At 39.5% G+C, this 19,954-nt stretch overlaps 1 protein-coding gene across 4 annotated transcripts in view; it reads right to left on the reverse strand.

Annotated features, from left to right (window-relative positions):
- MED13L (mediator complex subunit 13L) overlaps positions 1–19,954 on the reverse strand; it is a 389,999-nt gene that overhangs the window by 78,854 nt on the left and 291,191 nt on the right. For all 4 annotated transcript variants that reach the window (XM_050924289.1, XM_050924288.1, XM_050924287.1 and 1 more), the window contains 3 exons: positions 6,885–7,030; positions 5,637–5,831; positions 5,042–5,230 (listed from right to left, as the gene is read on the reverse strand). In XM_050924289.1, the coding sequence (XP_050780246.1) occupies positions 5,042–5,230; positions 5,637–5,831; positions 6,885–7,030 (530 nt within the window). The remainder of the gene's footprint in view (positions 1–5,041; positions 5,231–5,636; positions 5,832–6,884; positions 7,031–19,954) is intronic.

The raw sequence follows: 19,954 nt of genomic DNA on the forward strand, positions 1-19,954 counted from the left end.
TAACAAGGTCAGATCTCTGCACAGAACTGTTTGTCCTTATGTCTGACACAATTTAAGAAGCCTTAGGAATAAAACACTGAAAATAGTCATCGCTTCACTATATCAGAAGAAAAAAAAATCTACTGGTTTCGCTCTATGATTTGGTTTGCAAGCTACAGTTGCTACTCTGTGTACAGGTTTTTTAACTCAGTTTCCTGTATGATTCCTGGTGACTGCAGATGTCTCTCTAGTAAGTCCAGATATTGTTTCTTGTTCCTCTTTTCTTAAAGGAAGTGATGGGAAAAGCAGCAATCATTAAAATCAAAGCATTCCCTGACTCACTAAAACAGAGGTGGGCAAACTTTTTGGCCCCAGGGGCATATCTGGGTATAGAAATTGTATGGCGGGCCATGAATGCTCACAAAATTGGGGTTGTAGTACAGCAGGGGGAGAGGGCTCTGGCTGGGAGTGCGGGCTCTGGGGTGAGGCCAGAAATTAGGAGTTCAACGTGCAGGAGGGTGCTTGGGGCTGGGACCGAGGGGTTCGGAGGGTAGGAGGGGGATCAGGGCTGGGGCAGGGAGTTGTGGCATGGAGGGTTGGCTCAGGGATGCAGGCTCTGGGCAGCGCTTACATCAAGCAGCTCCTGGAAACAGCAGCATGTTCTCACTTCAGCTCCTATCCAGAGGAGCAGCCAGGCAGCTCTGCTGTGCGCCGCTCATCCACAGATGCTGCCCCTGCAGCTCCCATTGGCCGCAGTTCCCAGCCAATGGGAGTTGTGGGGGTGGCACTTGGAGCAGGGGCAGCATGCGGAGCACAGCCCCCTGGCTGCCCCTATGCATAGGAGCCAGAGGGGAGACATGCCACTGCTTCTGGCAGCCGCGCAGAGCAGCCCCTGATTCTGCTCCCTGGCTGGAGTGCCAGAGCAGGGTAAGCCCCAGATTCCGCTCCCCAGTGGGAGCTTGAGGGCCGGATTAAAATGCCCGTGTGCAGTAGTTTGACCACCCCTGCACTAAAGTCTGTGGCTGTAATAATGTATTTTGCTTGTTTTGGAATACATCATAATGTTGTTTTTGAAATTGACAGATCTGTGATGAAAAGCATCTTGACTAAATTAAACTGAATTAACCCTTCCAGTTTAGCAAATTCATTCTGTCGCTGGTGTCAGAATACATTTTCATAAACCATACTCTGGTATTGGTGTACTCTGTGATAATACCAACATCCAAAACCAACACAGTTACAACTACTGTGAAGCACTAGTGGCCAGGTTATCAGCACACGAACTCTACACTTGAGTGTGTGACTTGATATGCTCCAACATTTTGCAGTGCATGTTCAGAGGCCTGTTGCATATTTTTCACTATATGATGTGTGTCTAGGTAGGATTTTATATATACACATACATACACACACACACAGCCTATATGTAAACAGTCAAATCTGGTCTGTTTCATGCACTGAAACTGAAATTTATAGTGGAAAATTACTGCCTAAAGGGTTGAAAAATATTATAAAACCTGACGGATAATGGTGTAAATGCCAAAAATCACTAGAGGTCACTTTGCAATCCCAAGGGTAACTTCTTCCTATAAACTTAAAATCTCATTCTCTATATACCTTAGCACTTGTTTTACTATATGCTTTTAACATTTTTAAATAATGTGATGCTGCTTCCATTTGCTGAAGCATCGCTATCATAGTTTGCAGAGTCATGTTTACTCTCAGAGTTCCAACAGTAACAACCGTTGACAGCTTGGACTAAATTAACATTTTCCTTAATTTTTATGGCTTCTGCCCCTCACTTATCAATTTAATTATTATGCAAAACATGCTTAGAACTCCTGAGATATTCTCTGTTTAACAGGAACTGAAACTGTTCAACATTTTAAAGCATTAAGAGAACCTGGGCACACTGTAATATATCAAACATATATTTTAAAAATACATTTAAAAGGTATTTTTATCTACATCTGAATTCTGTGTATTTCTTGCAAAAACAGGCCACTCACCAAACTCTTAAAATAACCAGAGCAGGTAGCTGTATTTTTTACTCAATTTTTAGTATCTGGCGTGGCATTAACTCTTACACAAGAAGCACAGAACCCCAAACTCAGGTTCTGGCACATAAAGAAAGAGAAAATGATTTTCTACTACTGTGTTTTAAAACTGCATATAAATAAGTCTATCTAACTCGCCTGATTATAATTTAGGATCTTAAAGAGTTATAAATATATATTTAGAAGGCTTTTAATTTTACTTTAATATTATTTATTTACTTTTAGTCTTTAGGTCTTTTTTACTTCATTATTTCCCACATGCTGCAAATCTCTCTCTCTCTCTCACACACACACACACACACACACACACACTCTCTGTCTCTTCTATTACATGACACTAATATATTCCCTATCCTACAAATCCTTTCTTTCTAAATATACTGTACCATCACAGATACCCTGTGATGAGGTGTATCTATTTACAGATGTGGTCCTGTTTCAGTCAATAACTAGCCAGTCAAAACTTAGTTTGTTTACTTTGTAGATTTTTGTTTTTGTTTTTAAACAACTGTGCTTACTGCCCAGGAAAGGAATACCACCAATCTAACTTAACTCACATATACACACACTCTAGGCTGGTAGGCCATCTTCAACTGACATCATTAGATCTTTCTTTCTTCCTTTTTCTCTTTCCCACCTTCCTCTCTCTCTTGCCTTATTAAAAGCCCAAACTATCATTCTACTACTCTCTCATTCTTACTTCCATTCCTTTTGGCTGTTCCCTATGAACAGCTCATTTTTAGCTAGTGAGATTACTTGTGACGTCTCAGCTAAATCAGTCAATCATCATCATCTCCTTCATCTCCTAGTTCATTTGCATAGTATCTTAGTATTTTAGAATACTTAACTTTTTAAAAATTAAACCAAACGTTAGCTCATTTTTTAGATGGCACGTTACCTACAAAAACACCCAACTCAAAAGACTATACTTATAAGAGACAAGAGGTAATTGTCCCACTCTATTTGGCACTGGTGAGGCCTCAGATGGAGTACTGTGCACCACACTTTAGGTGGCTAGGAAAGATGTGGACAAATTGGAGAGAATACAGAGGAAAGCAACAAAAAAGATAAAAAGTTTAGAAAAGCTGTTCTCTAAGGAAGGGACAAAAAAACTGGGCATGTTTAGTCTTGAGAAAAGACGACTGAGGGGGGACCTGATAACACGCCTGCAATGTGCTAAAGGCTGTTATAAAGAGGACAGTGATCAATTGTTCTCCATGGTCTCTGAAGGTTGGACAATACGTAATGGACTTAATCTGCAGCAAGGGAGATTTATGTTAGATATTAGGAATATCTTAACTATAAGGGCAGTTAAATTCCAGAATAGGCTTCCGAGGGAAGTTATGGAATCCCCATCACTGTAGGTTTTTAAGATGAGTTTGACATGGTCTGTGTGTTTTTGGTCCTGCCTCAGCACAGGGGGCTGGACTTGATAACTACTCAAGGTCCCTTCCAGCCCTATATTTCTATGATTCTATGTTATTCAAATTACTAGTTTGCATTGTAACTTATATTGTTTCTGCATGATTGTCCAATGGCCTTGTCACTAAGCCCCAATATGTTTAGTTTGCAACTGACTTGGGTTCTTTCAAGCATGTTTAAAGTCAATATTCAATCTGTATAACTGGAAGGGACACTGTAGACAGATGTGATTTTAAGAATCCACTGAGATAATAAACATAAACTGTTCCAAGACAAGCTGCTAACAGATGAAAGTTGTCCAAAATTTCATTGCTGAGCATACTATAATGATCCTGCATGCATGACTCAATTTAGAGCATCTTTTATGAATCCAAACCACAATTCCTACACTGAGGTTTAAATTAAAAAACACACCAGTGCTTCTGAAATCAGGGAATGTATTCATAAATAAATTGTAATGACTGGCAAATCTTTGAAATCAAATGATGCAAACAGAATAATCCAGAACTGATCTACATAAAAACTTTCTGTGACTTTATAGTAACCTTTGTGGCAACTAAGTGTACAGTCATGTGGTATCATGACCTGCGTGAGGATCAAAAAGAGGTAGATGAACTTCTTGGAAATAAAGATATAGTTTACATGCAACTGTCTGCAGTAAGAGTGTACTGGAAAACAGAAGTATAGAAAATATGTGGCATAACAACAGATTAGAAGGCCAGAACCTCAACTAGTGTAAATTACTTAGCTCTACTGAAGTCAAGTGTAATCCTTGGTGTCAGCTGTCACATAAGTGCGTACCCAGCTGGGATTCAAACTGTTACGGGCCTCAAATGCTCGAGATGAGTTTCCTTCATTTAGAAGAAATACGCAACTCCACTGGTCAGCGTGTTTTACGTGTCCCCTTCTTTGTCCCACCCACATCTCATGAGAGTTCATTACATTCTCCACCTACAGAGCCTGACTTTTTACCTTAAGCTGCAGAGACTCATTCTTTTTTTTTTCCCTGGAGGTCCTTGGTTCAATCCTCACTATGTTGGTCAATATATTGACCATCATTTAGATACTGGCATTGTTCCAATATTAATGCTTAATAAATTATATGGTATTTTTCATGTTTGTAATACTTTACAATGATTTACTAATTAATCCCTACATCCCCCTTAAGCAAGTATGCAATTAAGAACTCTGACAAGGCCTGATCCTTTCTGCAGTCTCAGGTGCCCATGCTGTTTCATAAATGCAATAGAGTTCCAATAAACTGGGCAGAAATTAACTCTTACAAAACTGGTAACTCTTCTGTTCTGTGAACTCATGAAAGTCCCTGTGTTCTACTCATTAGCGTATTCTCTCTCTCTTTTCTGCTGCTGTTCACACATTTATCCCCCCTGCAATCATAATCTATTCAAAAATGAAAGCACACTATGCTGGAGTACACCTCAGTAAGTAACACCTAAGTTGGTTCAAAACAGTAAACTGACAAGAGATTATGGAACACTGCCATTCACTGAATCAGTTAAAGAATATTTAAAATGAGTTTTCAATAGGATGATTCAGGTCTCTTTGCTAGGTTTATTGCTTACCTATGATGGCCTGCTCTGGGGAAGTGGGTGGAGTGAGAGGCATCCCACAATTACTGGAATCTTTCATGCTGCCAAGTCCCTGCTGACCCACATTGATGTGGCCTCCAGCATTGGCAGCACTCTGAGACAGGGGGATGTCATTCTGAGAGATGAGAACAAAAGCTGAAGGATACACCATTCGTACGCCACCTATAAAGCATGGGAACAGGAAGAAGAAAATAAGTCTGTAAATTCTCCATTTATTATTCAGCTACCCAAGCTGGCCTTGTCTTGGTTTCAATATGCACCAGACAAATCTTACCAGTCAAAATATAAAAGATCTAAAGTTTACAGCCTGCATATTCATTCCTAAGTATTCCTTCCTCCCTTTATGACTAATAGGGAGCTGAAATAAGAAGCTTGATATTGTGAGAGTAGCATCACAGATACAGGGAGTAAGAACCTTGAGGCAAGATAACTAGTCAGAATGCTCTAGTGTCAAGAGAGCCACAAAACCAGATAGGGAAATTATAAAGGTTGTTTCTGATTAATTAGATTTTTTTTTTTAATTATGAGGTGGGGTGAAATGTTCTTTAGGCAAAATTCTAAATCTCACCAACAATGACTTCAACTGCCACAGGGAAATCGTCATCATATCCTAATTCTTCTTCCTCTTTCAGCCCCTCCTTCTTCTTCAGCACCATGGGGTAGAAATACTGCCATTCCTCAATCAATTTACGGGTTGCTGGATCTGACATCTTGTATGCTTGGCCCGTCAATGTACCATTTAAACCATAAGGACTCAACAGAACTGAAAAATAAAACATACCACTCTCTAGTCTCTACAATATGTGGATTTTAATCGCAGAGCAACCACATTCCACTTCCCCTAGATTCAGTCTCAGTCTTGTTCGCACTGTGATTATAGAGAACAGTTCTTTGCATTTTGTTTATTTTCAAAATATAGTGCACACAACTTCACTTTGTAAAATAATGGAATAAATATTAAGAGATAATAATTATACATCAATGGAACAACAGAAGACATACTTCTGAAGATATACTGTAATACAGTATGTAATACTTTTAAAAAAATGTAGTGTAAGTGCAATGTTTTCTTTTCCAAATTGCACAGGGCATTTTTATGGCTTACAACACTACACTGTAACCTAAAACGCTGTAAAAACCTGTAACTTTAAGACTATATCAGGTATGTCTCTTATTATATATTTTAAATGCTCATTCTTCTCTTTGGTTAAGCTCTGTATTTTCACCTTTCTTTCTGAAAAATCTGCATTTTGACAAATGCATTGCACCACAAACAGCACACTGAAGGAAAAATAAAATGAGGGACTGTCGCTCAGACAAAAACACTCCAGTTCAAGCAAATAATCTATGTTATGATCAATTATTTGTCCTGCAGTAGCATTTAAGAACACTACCCATAGACCAGAGCCTACTGGACCTTGTGACACTGTGCTAATATACAAAATGGTCATGCACACCTTTTCAATAACAGATCTTTCAACAACAATTACAGTTTGTTTTGTTGTACGTTTTTTCAGAAAATATTTGCATCTAATGAAGTTAATGACTAGAAAAACCTGGAAAACAAGGCCTAACATTTATTTACAGCTAAGTGTCATATTAAAAATCTTAACAGGATTTTACCCCATGCACCCAGTTTCCTGAGGGGAACTTTATTCTATTTTAAAAATTACTGAGTTTTGTTTCTTAATCATTTCTGGATCTAATTCCTGACACCATTACTGGGGCCAAGTTAGGGAGGTTTGAAATATAGGAATTAAATTAGGCACATAAGTCTTTATACTTCCAGAACTGCCACAGTCAAATGTGCACTTACCTTGGAATGGTGCAGGAGAGGACTGGGCCATGTGGATATGTTCCTCATTGATCAAAAAGATTGGCTGGTGTTGGGCAATCTCCACACTTGTGCACACGTTGCTTTCCCCATGAAGGAAGAATGTGAAGGCGCAAGACAAGTGTTCGCTGGATAAAAAGAAATAAAAAACTGGTTCATGAGCATATCAATGAATGTGGGGGAGGAGAGGACAGATTTTGTAGCAGATGGGGGCCAGACTGGGTTGAAAACCCAGTTCTGTTGTTTCACTTAAGTAAACTGAGCTCAGAACCACTGAAAATGACTGTACACAGCACAATTACCAACTTCTGGCTTATGATGGAACCTGGACATCAACGTCAGAGATTCATTTTCCTACCCATTTCAATTAAGGAAAGCTCACTACAAACAGTTGTCTGCATGCAGAAGGCTCCAAGAAGTCAAAATATTGTCTTCAGGATGAAAAGGAAAGAGGACTCTTAGGACCAGAAATGAACTTCAAAAAAAGGCACAGAGAATTGCTTAGAAGGCAACAATCTCAATAATCTGGTGGTTCAGGCCATCTATGACACTGCCATACACCATCAAGAATAATGTTCAGTAAATAATAATGAAAATAATACGTTCCCACTTAATCTACCACATAGAATTGCTTTGCATTACATTACATCTAATCATTTGCTTAAACATTGCTAATTGTAACGCCACACTTCTTAAATAAACAAAACCCAGCCAAACAACAACAAAAAAACCCATACACTTTATATCATTCAGATAAATTATTGCAAGACTACAGTGGCAAGGCATTCTTTAATAGTTGTTGGCTTTGGCGCTAAGCCAGCCACAACATAATTACCTTCAACTAAGGAAATAACACTGACAACTGTAACAATTTCACTTCACAGTTTAAGTCAACTAACTGCAACACTGCAGTAAATTCTTTTTGAATAGTTGAACTGATAGTCTGGAACAGGATGTTGTTTAATCTCGTTAAATCTCTAAATCATTCTGCATCTTTTGTAAAACAAGTGTTTGTCCTTAAATAAAAGTTATGCTTCTGTTTAAAGGTTCTACAACTGACGCTATAAAAAGGAGAAAAAAGTTCACACTAGAAAATCTGGGGCCAGGTTATTTTAAAAAGCATCAAAATGGAAGGTGGTTAAACTTTTATTCAATCTCCTCAGCATTGCACACACTGTGTTTAGTAGTACTTTGTATCATTCAGCAATGGGAACTAGCAAGTTTTACTTGATTTCCATATGGCAACGGAAAAGACATTTTAAGTTTACTGCTCTACCACTTGTACAGTAGATTTAAACTAGCCACTAAGTTTTTACAGCAAGCTGTAAGGGGGAAAGGAAATGGGTCATAGAGTCATGGTATTTGTATTCAGCTACTCTGCTCGGGGGCTGGCGGGGGGAAGAGAGAGAGAACCCCCAAACAAAACAAAACCCTCTGCTCATATAACAAATAAAATCATAAACAGAACCCAAAACATTTAAACAAAAGTAATATTAGTCTCTGGACAAAGGATGATGCCCTTTTATATGCATAAGGCTTTCATTGCGAAATGATGAAAAGTCTGGTCTAAGATCAAGTGGAAATAGTCTCTGCAAAGACTTCAGCAGGCCAGATTTTCTAAAGCAGCTGGAAAACCTATTTGTGAAGAAATCATTTTGAACTCTGGTCTTTAGGACAGTACACAGGAATCCTTCTGATTCTACAAGCTTCCTACAGTGTTGACTGTGAAAGTCCTTCTTGCTTTCCACTGAAGTAAAGAAAAATAGCCATCTGGGACCAGATATTGACTCTTTCAAGCCTCTTGCAAAGCAGTCAGACATGAACAAGTCATATTCATTCTTACACAACATTCACAACCTTCTATAAACATTGTCAGAGTAAGAAATAGACAAAATGGGAATTTAGGAAGATAAAGATGCATATGTTTCCACAGTGGAGAGAATATAGCACATTGCACCTTTTGTCATCAGTGAACCAGGTGACATCAAAATAAACTAAGCATTAACATCAACAGACTAAATAACATCACTTCAGATAACTCAAAGAAATAGCATATGGAACTGGGGTGACCAGACAGGAAATGGTGAAAAATTGGGATGGGGTTGGGGGTAATAGGAGCCTATATAAAAAAAAGACCCAAAAATCAGGACTGTCCCTATAAAATCGGGACATCTGGTCACGCTATATGGAACATGAATTACAAGGAGAGTGAAAATATAGGAAGGATTTCATGTCATGTTCCTGGAAATGTAACATTCTTAGATAACTAGCCCATTATTCATATATTGTACCCTAGCAGACAGTTACAAGTTTGATTAGTGAAATCAGGATCATTCATAGCACTACATCCAAGTAAATCTGCCTGAGATATGTGAACAAGAGAAAAATGGAAAATCTTGCTTAATCATGTTTTGGTTCTCTGTAGCCAGTCTTGACCGGAGCTAATGAATTCCTAACCGCAGAACTCTTCCTCTGCTGAGCAAATGTGTCCAGGGAAAGCAACGTTTATCCATCTGTGTACAGTATCAGGCTTCTCCTCTTTTACTGTTCCTAAGTCCTACTCCAGGGGGCTGTATTGCAATACTTAGCAAGAGAATAAACAGTTACATAAAGTGAATGTTCCCTCTGGCAACAGACTCACTGTTTTAAGCACAGCTTTTGAAGACCAACAACAATAAAGATCAAGGTTTGGGGACTCTACACACTCTTGGTAAGCTTCTGGCAGATTTTGTATAAAATATTTACTTTGGTAACAAACATGAGTTTTATTTCAAGAAAACAGTGTCAGTGCACAGAGTGATGTGTTCTTGTTAGGCATGCATATCTCAACATACTGACATTCTTGTCTTCAGTACCGTTTCATATAATTCGTTAAATACCAAGCTGCAGAAATCAATCCTGCTACAAAGCGTAAGACTGAGCTATAAATAAAATACAATGGGAAGGGGAAGAAATTAACATGCTGAAAAAGTCAGCTTTCAGGAACAGATATAAGACTTCCATTTATTTATTTTTGTAACATTTACATACTGATAAAAGCAAAGGTCTTGGTAGAGTACTGTAACTGCAGGCCACATATTTAGGACTAGTCTGTAATGAACAACAAATACGATTGCAAGAAACTTTATTGTCTGTATTTTACATAACAAATCTTCAGTGGCGCTTTATCAACATCCAGTTTTCGTAATGGTGACTAACAGTCCTAGTTACACTCTCTCTAAACTACAAAGACTCCACAAAGAATATTTTTCATACAATTCTTGTAGTTATGTATATGAGACATTCCCCTGTAAGAAACTACACAAGTACAACAGAACACACACAGGACTAAACTTAAAAAAGTGCTCAGCATCCTCTGTCAGGGCCAGATTTTCAGAAGAGCTCAGCACACTGAACTCTTTAAAATATCTGGTCCCAGTTGTGGATAATGAATGAACGTAAATGTATTTTTTCTGTTAACTTACTTTTTCTGTATTTTTTGTGCCTCTCTGACATTCTTCAGGATGCCAGAAACCACTATGCATGTGAAATAGTCTTCCAGCTACTCCCCTAGTCACTCTGAGAAGGCTACAAGCCTGATACTTCACTACATTGTGTTATCACCAAATGATGGTGAGTGTGAATGCGTGCTGACTGAACAAACAAAAAGTACTAGTTGCTGCCTGTGGAATGGAAGGGCTACATAACTTCTGCCCTAAATGGAGTTGTGTGTGAAGAAAAAGTGGTTAACTTTATTTTTCAAGATGTGTTGCTCATGTCCATCCATTCTAGGTGTGTGCGCACCCATGTGCACAGTCATCAGAGATTTTTGCCTTAGCAGTATCCCAGGACCGACCCCTTATTAGCCAGTCGTCGAAATAGGGGTAAATTTGAACACCCTGACGCCTCAGATAAGTGGCCACTGGTGCTATGCACTTCATGAACACTCTCGGGGCTGATGAGAGACCGAATGGCAATGCCGTGAATTTGAAATGGCACTGGCCCAACGCAAAATGAAGGAAGTGCCAGTGCCCCAGGAAAATGGAAATGTGGAAATATACGTCCTTCAAGTTAAGGGCAGCGTACCAGTCTCCTGGATCCAGGGAGGGGATAATGGAGGTCAGGGAGACTATGCGAAACTTCAATTTTTTGAGAGACCTGTTGAGACGATGCAGGTCCAAGATGAATTTGAGGCCCCCTTTTACTTTTGGGATCAGGAAGGAGCGGGAGTAGAACGCCTTTCCTTTCATGTCTCGAGAGACCTCTTCCACTGCCCCCAGGAGCAGGAGGTTCTCAACCTCTTGGAAGAGGAGCTGCTTGTGAGAAGGATCCCTGACTGGAGACCACGAATGCAGGGCAGAGGTCCTAGGCCGCAGGGACGGGGATCTACGCCTGTGGTCCGGGGACCAAAGGTGCTCCAGTGCCCTATGGGGCAGTCCCATGACCATCATGCACTTAGTCATTGGTGCCTTAGCCAAGTCCAGTGCCTGGCATGGTGTCTGCAGTGCTGGTTGGCCTGCTTCTTCTTTAGCCACCAGGGCTGCTTTGGGCAACAAGGACTCTAGAAGAAGCCAGGTCCCCTGCTACTCTCGGGAGTTGGAGGCAGATTCCTGGCTGGGCTGGGTGATCCGACCTTAGCGATACTCCTGTGAAGCCCTGGGGTGGGCACATAGCCTGACATAGGCCCTTTGCCCAAGGTCCCTCTCCCTTCCAGTGCTGGGTGGAGCCTGGTGCAAGCAATGCACTCCACACTGATGCCAAGGTGCTCAGCGTGGGATCCGAGTGGGAGGGCTCTGATGCAGGAAGAAGAGCAGGCTCCACGAGGAGGGCCCTCAAGCAGATATCCCATTCCTTTTAGGTTTTAGGGCAAAAGTTCTTACAGATTCTGCACTTGTCTTTCCTATGGGACTCCCCCAGACACTTCAGACTCCTGTCATGGGGGTCAAAACAGGCATCGGCCTGCTGCATAACGAGCACGGTTTGAACCATGCTCCAGGGCAAAGTCCCAGTCGGGATTCTAATTACCAAACTACTGACACTTATCTTAAAGGCTGAGTACCTAACCATATAGAAAAAAGACAATGGGCTGTTGAAGAACCGCTAATGCTCTTATGATTGCAAGACAAGGTGCTCCTATCAAGTCATGGGCAGTAAGAAGGAACTGAGAGGGCGTAGGGTCAGCAGCATCTATATACAAGCACATGGGCTCAGCACTCAAGGGGCTGCCACAGCCAACACTATGGACACCACTAAGGCAAAAATCTCCAGTAACTATGCACATGCACACACCTAGAATGGAATCGACATAAGCAAGCACTTGAAGAAGAAATGCTCAAAATCAGATGACTGAAATATTTATCACAAAGAAATACACACAAAAGTATGCAGTTTGGACATTAAATCTATTTACTGTATGTGACAGATGATAAATTGATAAACATACACAAAATAAATTGATGATTTATGTCTAATGTGAGTTATAAGTCTACTGAACACTTGCACAGCCTTATGATGACATCTTGATGAGAAGGGCAAGTTTTCTAAGTATTTGGGGATGTCATAAAAAGCCCAATATGTATGTGTGCTGCATATGGGCTTATTTTATATTTGAAGATCTTTCTTTCATATAAAAAATACATGCATGCACGCACACATACACCATTTCTAGCTGCTAGGTAGTGAAAATGCAAAGTCGTCTTATGATGTCACTATAGGGATATATTTCACTAGAGTATTTTTAATCTCAGTTTAATCTTTTAAAACCAACAGGACTGCTGTTTACAAATTAAATTAGTTCAGTTGTATGATGAATGTCTCATGTCTGACTGTACTCCTCCCCTCAATAAAGAGAAAGTGTGCTGACATCAAATAGAGCGTAAGAGAAACCTAAAATTTATCGCCACGTTCTCCTTTGTTTCTTTCTTTATTAAGACAATCTTACAAAAAATTATGCAGGCAGTACATTTCCTATATGATTTTAATTAGATAGGTCTTTTTGTGGTATATAATATAAAATAAGAAGCACCACAGGAAAACCTCAAAGATGATACATGTATCTTTGTAGTCTATCTACACTGCACATGACTCTAACCCCATTTTCATAGTTACCTGTGCGGTATCCTTTCCTTTCTTTATGGAGGATATATGGTTGATCTCAGTTATGACATATCTTCGTGAGTGGGGTAGAGTAGGAGGTCATTTATAACATAAATTATTCTGTCTATTCTCATTAGCAAAGATTAATTTAGTAAAATTTGTGCCTACAAGAATTACATTTTAGATTGAACAATAATATCTATCAACTATTTATATATATAAGAATTTTTTCTTCCCTTGGCACTGAAGGACTGAAGCTGCTTTTGGACTCAATACTGCGAAGTGCTGAGCACTGTGGCCTTGATCCAGAAGAACATTTAAACACATACTTAACTTTAATTACATGAGTATTGCTATGAATTTCACTGTGATTACTCATGAGCTTAAAGTTATGCATTCACCTTGCTGGCTCAGGGTGAGAGTGTTCTGCACCTAGCTGAATCTAACCCTACAAGGATGGCTGTTGCAAGTTACAAGGGCTCGGAAACGGTGAATGAAATAATAAAAGATACTGAACATGATTACATTTTTATTGCACAAGTGAAAGACTTCCATTAATGAGGGTCCAGGAAAAGAACAAACATTACTGTTTCACCAAATGCATAGAAATTTTTATTTTGGGTTCTGTCACATCCTTCCTTTTCTACATGCCATGCTTCAGATAATTTTTCAAGGGTAGAGTCAAAATAAACTATTTGGAGTCCTGCTTTTAAATATATTATAAATAGAAAATCCTAAAAAGAAGCATCAAAGACATTTTAAACCTTTGTAGTGTGATGAAAATGTTTATGTTCTTTTCTTAGATGCTATATATTCTTGACATGTACACGGAATACGGTTCACAGAACAAGCGTATGTCCCAATAAATAGCTTTGTAATTGATCAAATGCCTCAGCTTCATTTTGATGTTTAATCACCCACAGATGACAATCACTGCCATATAGGTGCTTCCACCATGCTCCCTATTACCTTAAATAGCCTGTGAGCTATTTAACAAACAAATCTATCTAAATTTTTGAAGTGCCTCTTTGTGTAATATCAAAGAGACTTTGGGAGTGTCATGAATTTAATCAAAAAGTAACTACAAGTGATGTGTGTTAAAGTAGGAAAAAATATTACAAGGAAATATCTCCACATATATTGAGTGAACTATGTGTTTAATATGATGAATATGAAAACATGCCTAGAGTTAAATATGCACTATAAATTGGGAATTTTGTATATTTTTGGGGTTTGGTTTCTCTTCTTTTTGTTACATAAGCTAAGTCTACACTATGGACTTCTGCCAGCATACTGCTGGCCAAGGCTGTGAAGGGGCATGATCCCTGATTGCCATAGCTGTGCTAGCAAAAGCCCCTAGTTTAAGTGCAGTTACTCTGGCGAAACGGCACTTCTGCTGGTATTGCTTATTTCACTCGGTGGGTCTGGAATAATCGATACCAGCAAAAGCACAGTTTTGCCAGTCTAAATTGTGCTCACACTAGGAGAACTTCACCTGTATAGTACACTGGTATACCTATACCACCACAGCACTCCTACAGTAGGCATAGCCTTAGTTTGCTAGAACTACTCAAATACCTGATGGAAGCTGTGTTATCCTGCATTCAAACTTAAAAGAGGCTATTTTCCCAGAATTGCACTAAGTGAAAGAAGCTATCAAAGGATTACATTTCAAAGCCAAGCTCTGAATGCATGTGCCAGATGTCAGTCAGTGTGCAATCAAAGCCAAGTTTTGTTCACTATCACACCCAACTATTTTATAACCCTTAACTCTAGAAGGAGATTCCTAGATATCAAGGCTTTGGTTACAATTTTGATATTCCAAAACTGGATTTCTAAAAAAATGCAATTGTTAAAAAGAACAGTTGTCTTCAGTAATCACCTCCAATATTAAGAGATCTTCGTTCATCTATCCTAAGAATGTTTTATAACACCAGTAAAATGTGAGGCACCTTTAAAGTAGCTAAATTCATTTTGTGGTGCAAGAAGAAACAGATTTTATTATTGCAGAAATTGCAAAGAGTAAAATATATTAATCCATTTCTCTCAAGTACCTGATAAATAATGAGGAACAATCCCAACATCAAGCGTGGCTTATGGTGGTGAAAAAGAATCATGTAATGTGACAGAAAACAGAAGAGTTAATAAAAAAGTTTAATTCAAGACTATCTCCATAAGAGCTCATCACAAAAGTCTGAGGCTCTAATCCTGTGGACACTTATGGCATGTGCTTAACTTTACAGACTTACACACATTTTGACATCAATGGAACTACTTACATGTATAAAAGTAAGCATGTGTGTTAGTGTTTGCAGAACCAGGGCCTTATTTGGTAGTTTTATAGTGAATACATTTTTAAAAATTTGCTTTCATTTAGTTGTTAGACCTAAAAGCCATCATACTACAACTCAGCAAGAACCTGCAATGATTTCTGAGACATTTTATTAAGATATGTGTAAGTTGTTTTTCTACTAATTCAATATTTTCTTCTTAGAGTGATGTTCCGTAAGTCATATCAGAGGAGTCATATTTTAAGTGTTTTTATGCATTTGAAGATTACTTGTTGGAAAGCACTTTAATTTTCCAAAGCACTTGCAGCTGCACACGATGGTGTTTCTAAGCTACCTGTGGTGGTGGTTTATTTGTTGTTTTCTTCTTCTTCTTCTTTTTTTTTTTTGGCAGAACCTTGTAATACCCTACTTAAATCAACAATAAATGAAAAAACTCCAAAGGGGTGAAGAATAAGGAAAGAGATTGGAGGTTACTTTGGAAAATGTATTGGACCTCTTGAGGTTTTGCCTCTGTAAATGTTTCTCCTGACCTTATAGTGATTTGCAAGTAAGGAGCATTAGATCTGTGCTCTCTCTTCTGATTACAGAGTTTGAATTAACCAGGAGGAAGCAGTGGTGAGAGAAGTTCTCTGGTCTGGATGAGCCTCTGAAACCACACTGGAGAAAAAGACTTGTAAATCTGGAAACAAGGTACTATAAAAGGTGGAGAAAAAAGGCACTGACTGAAGCTGCTTACCCAAACAAGGAACACATCAAGCAGTTCCCCAGACATTATTATTTCTCTTTTTGTGTGTCATCTAAGCTAACTATAACAACAAAACTCTCACCCTAGGTCTATATTGTTTTTGTGGAGATCATTCCTTCGTCTGAGCTTACTTTCTTCCCAACAAGCCACAGACTCACTTCTTCTCCTTCGCTTTTTCTCTTCAGTTTATGAATGACTATTCATAAATCTCAGGGTTCTCATGTATACAAAATACATTTTATTTCATGTACACTGTATCAGCCATACACTAATATTAAACTGTTTGCATTCCATATCAATTTAATTTCTTTCCTATGCAAAAACTACTAATAATTGTGCCAAATGTAATAGTACCTTGTGTAACATTGAACTGGAACTACCAACTACTTCATTTTGTCTTATTTCAGCCTGGGTGGGCAGGATTCAAACCAATATGTACCGGTGATACAGTATGTGTCACATCTGAAGTATGAGAAATACCCAAAACTACACACACACACACGTTTGAGTATTTCTCATGCAAAGAACCTCATTTTAGAATATGGATGATGCAGCATGTAGTGGGGAAAGCATTATCAACATTGTGCTGCTATCTTATTTATCTTAGGTACTTATCTGCTCCTCAATACCGTAGTATATGAATGCCTCACAGTATTTAATACATTTATCCTCCCAGCATTGCTGTGAGGTAGGGCAGTGCTGTTATGCTCATTTTACAGATACGGAACTGAGGTACAGAGAGACTAAGGGCTTGTCTACATTGGCACTTTACAGCGCTGCACCCTTCATGCTCAGGAGTGTGAAAAAGCGCCACTGTAGACAGTGCACCAGTGCTGGTAGCTACGCCCCTTGTGGAGATGGATTTTTTGGAGTGGTGGGAGAGCTCTCTACTAGCGCTCTGCTGCGACTACACAAGCTGTGGTAGCACTTTAACACTGCCAGTGTAGACTAGCCCTAAGTGATCTGCCCAAAGTCACACAGGAAGTCTAGTACAGCTGGTAATTTAACCCAGGCCTCCTGAGTCCTGGGCTAGCACCCTAACCACTAAACTATACTTCCTTTTGTTCTGGGGAGAGAACTTCAGCTTCCAGAATTGTTGGTCCAGCCGTTTTCATTATCACTACATTATTTTGTAATACATTAATTTTATTTTATACAAATCAAGAATGCCTTCTGAATACTGTTGTCATTCTCTGAAACCATATGTACACGCATGTACAGAAACACACTAGGAATATTAACTAACTCTTGTTTTTTCAATGGTGGGGAAAGTGTTGAGATAACAGATTCACAATGCAGAAAGTGTTTAGATAACATAGAAAGTGTTCAGATAATGTTATGAACCTATTATCACAGCACTTTTTAAATTGTCACCAACCAACCCCCTTGCCAAAACTAATTTGCCTCTCTCTAGAGATGCTCTCATTTACTGATCCTATCTCTGAACACTCTCCTACCATTTTTTTTCACATAAAATGGATGCATGGGAACATCCGGTAGGCAGTAAGGGAGACCAAAGTTTGGGTCCCATGTGTATATTTATCACCCTCTCTCGAAGGTTCACATGGCTAGGACAGTTCTGTTGACAATATGAAAACCTGTGAGATGGTAGAGGGAATGCCTCATGTTCCTCCGTCTTTAGCGAACGTTTGAGCAGTGTTTTATACTGTAGATTGTGAGTTACATGAACTGCTTTCAGTCTTTGCTGTAGGAAAGCTCCCCTACAACATGTGACCTTTAATGTGAACATATTATATACTGCTTTGCATTCTCTACACTGCCTGCCTGCACAAATTATATCTTGATTTTAGTAAAGCGTTTGATACTGTCCCGCATGACCACCTCATAAATAAACTAGGGAAATACAGCCTAGATGGAGCTACTATAAGGTGGGTGCAAAACTGCTTGGAAAACCATTCCCAGAGAGTAGATATCAGTGGTTCACAGTCATGCTGGAAGGGCATAATGAATGGGGTCCCACAGGGATCAGTTCTGGGTCCAGTTCTGTTCAATATCTTCATCAATGATTTAGATAATGGCATAAAGACTACACTTACAAAGTTTCAGGACAATACCGAGCTGGGAGGAGTTGCAAATGCCCTGGAGGATAGGATTAAAATTCAAAATGATCTGGACAAACTGGAGAAATGCTCTGAAGTAAATAGGACGAAATTCAATAAAGACAAATGCAAAATATTCCCCTTACGAAGGAACAATGAGCAGCACACATACAAAATGGAAAATGACTGCCTAGGAAGGAGTATTGTGGAAAGGGATCTGGGAGTCATTGTGGACAACAAGCTAAATATGAATCAACAAGGTAACACTGTTGCCAAAAAAAAGTGAACATAATTCTGGGATGTATTAGCAGGAATGTTGTAAGCAAGACACAAGTAGTAATTCTTCCGCTCTACTCCATGCTGATTAGGCCTCAACTGGAGTATTGTGTCCAGTTCTGGGCACCATATTTAAGGAAGAATGTGGCCAAATTGGAGAGAGTTCAGAAAAGAGCAACAAAAATGATTAAAGATCTAGGAAACATGACCTATAAGGGAAGATTGAAAAAACTGGGTTTGTTAAGTCTGGAAAAGAGAAGACTGAGCGGGGACATGATAACAGTTTTCAAGTATGTAAAAAGTTGTTAGAAGGAGGAGGAAGAAAAATTGTTTTTCTTAACCTCTGAGCACAGGACAAGAAGAAATGGGCTTAAATTGCTGCAAGGGAGGTTTAGGTTCTACATTAGGAAAAACTTCCTAACTGTCAGAGTGGTTAAGCACTGGAATAAATTGCTAGGGAGGCTGTAGAATCTCCATTATTGGAGATTTTTAAGAGCAGGTTGGACAAACACCTGTCAGGAATGGTCTAGATCAGTGCTTCTCAAAGCCAGTCCGCCACTTGTTCAGGGAAAGCCCCTGGCGAACCGGGCCCATTTGTTTACCTGCCGTGTTCACAGGTTCGGCCGATTGCAGCTCTCACTGGCTGCGGTTTGCCGCTCCAGGCCAATGGGGGCTGTGGGAAGGGTGGCCAGCACATCCCTCGTCCCGCGCTGCTTCCCAGAGCCCCCATTGGCCTGGAGCAGTGAACAGCAACCAGTGGGAGCCGTGATCGGCCGAACCTGCGGACGCGGCAGGTAAACAAACCTGCCTGGACCACCAGGGACTTTCCCTGAACAAGTGGCGGCCTGACTTTGAGAAGCACTGATCTAGATCTTTAGGTCTGCCATGAGTGCAGGGGACTGGACCAGATGACCTCTCGAGGTCCCTTCCAGTTCTATGATTCTATGAAATTTGAGCTGGTCCTATTGATTTTAAAAGTCCTTAATTGAGATGAATCTAATTATCACCAAAGAACCTCACTGAGCCTTATCACAGTTTCTCACAGTGTGACACTACTCATATTATAGGTGTGGGGATTCCACCTTTGTGCCTGAAGGCAGCAGGTGACTGAGCTTTTGCTGCGTAGCTCAGAAGTGTGCAACTGGTTCCTGCAGGAACATCCATCTCAACTCATTCCTCACTGCATACTTTTAATAATCTCTTGAGATTATGTCTGAATATTTTGCTTGCTTTTTATTGGGGGGAGGGAAAGGAGGAGTATTAAACCATTGCTTATTATTACATTTTAATTGACTGTGCAGCTCCCCAAGTCCCTTGGCACACTGGCAGTCAGCATGTTTACAATTAGAATGATAACATCATCCGCTTTATTCTTTTGCTATGAGGTCATACTTAATTCAGACAAATAAATCTTGTGTAAAGGTTTCACCTACTGTAGATCCTCTACATAGTCACACTAAAATTTTTGATCTTCCACAGTTTTTACAAAATCCACATGTTTATAGAATAAGGAGATGGAAATGTGTAGATCTATTATTCGCTTTTCATATGTACACCCTGTGGGCTGTCAAAATATACTGTTGCAATTTGAAATTTAAATTCTTG

The sequence above is a fragment of the Gopherus flavomarginatus genome, chromosome 15, assembly GCF_025201925.1.
Source record: "Gopherus flavomarginatus isolate rGopFla2 chromosome 15, rGopFla2.mat.asm, whole genome shotgun sequence".
Lineage (NCBI taxonomy): Eukaryota > Metazoa > Chordata > Testudines > Testudinidae > Gopherus > Gopherus flavomarginatus.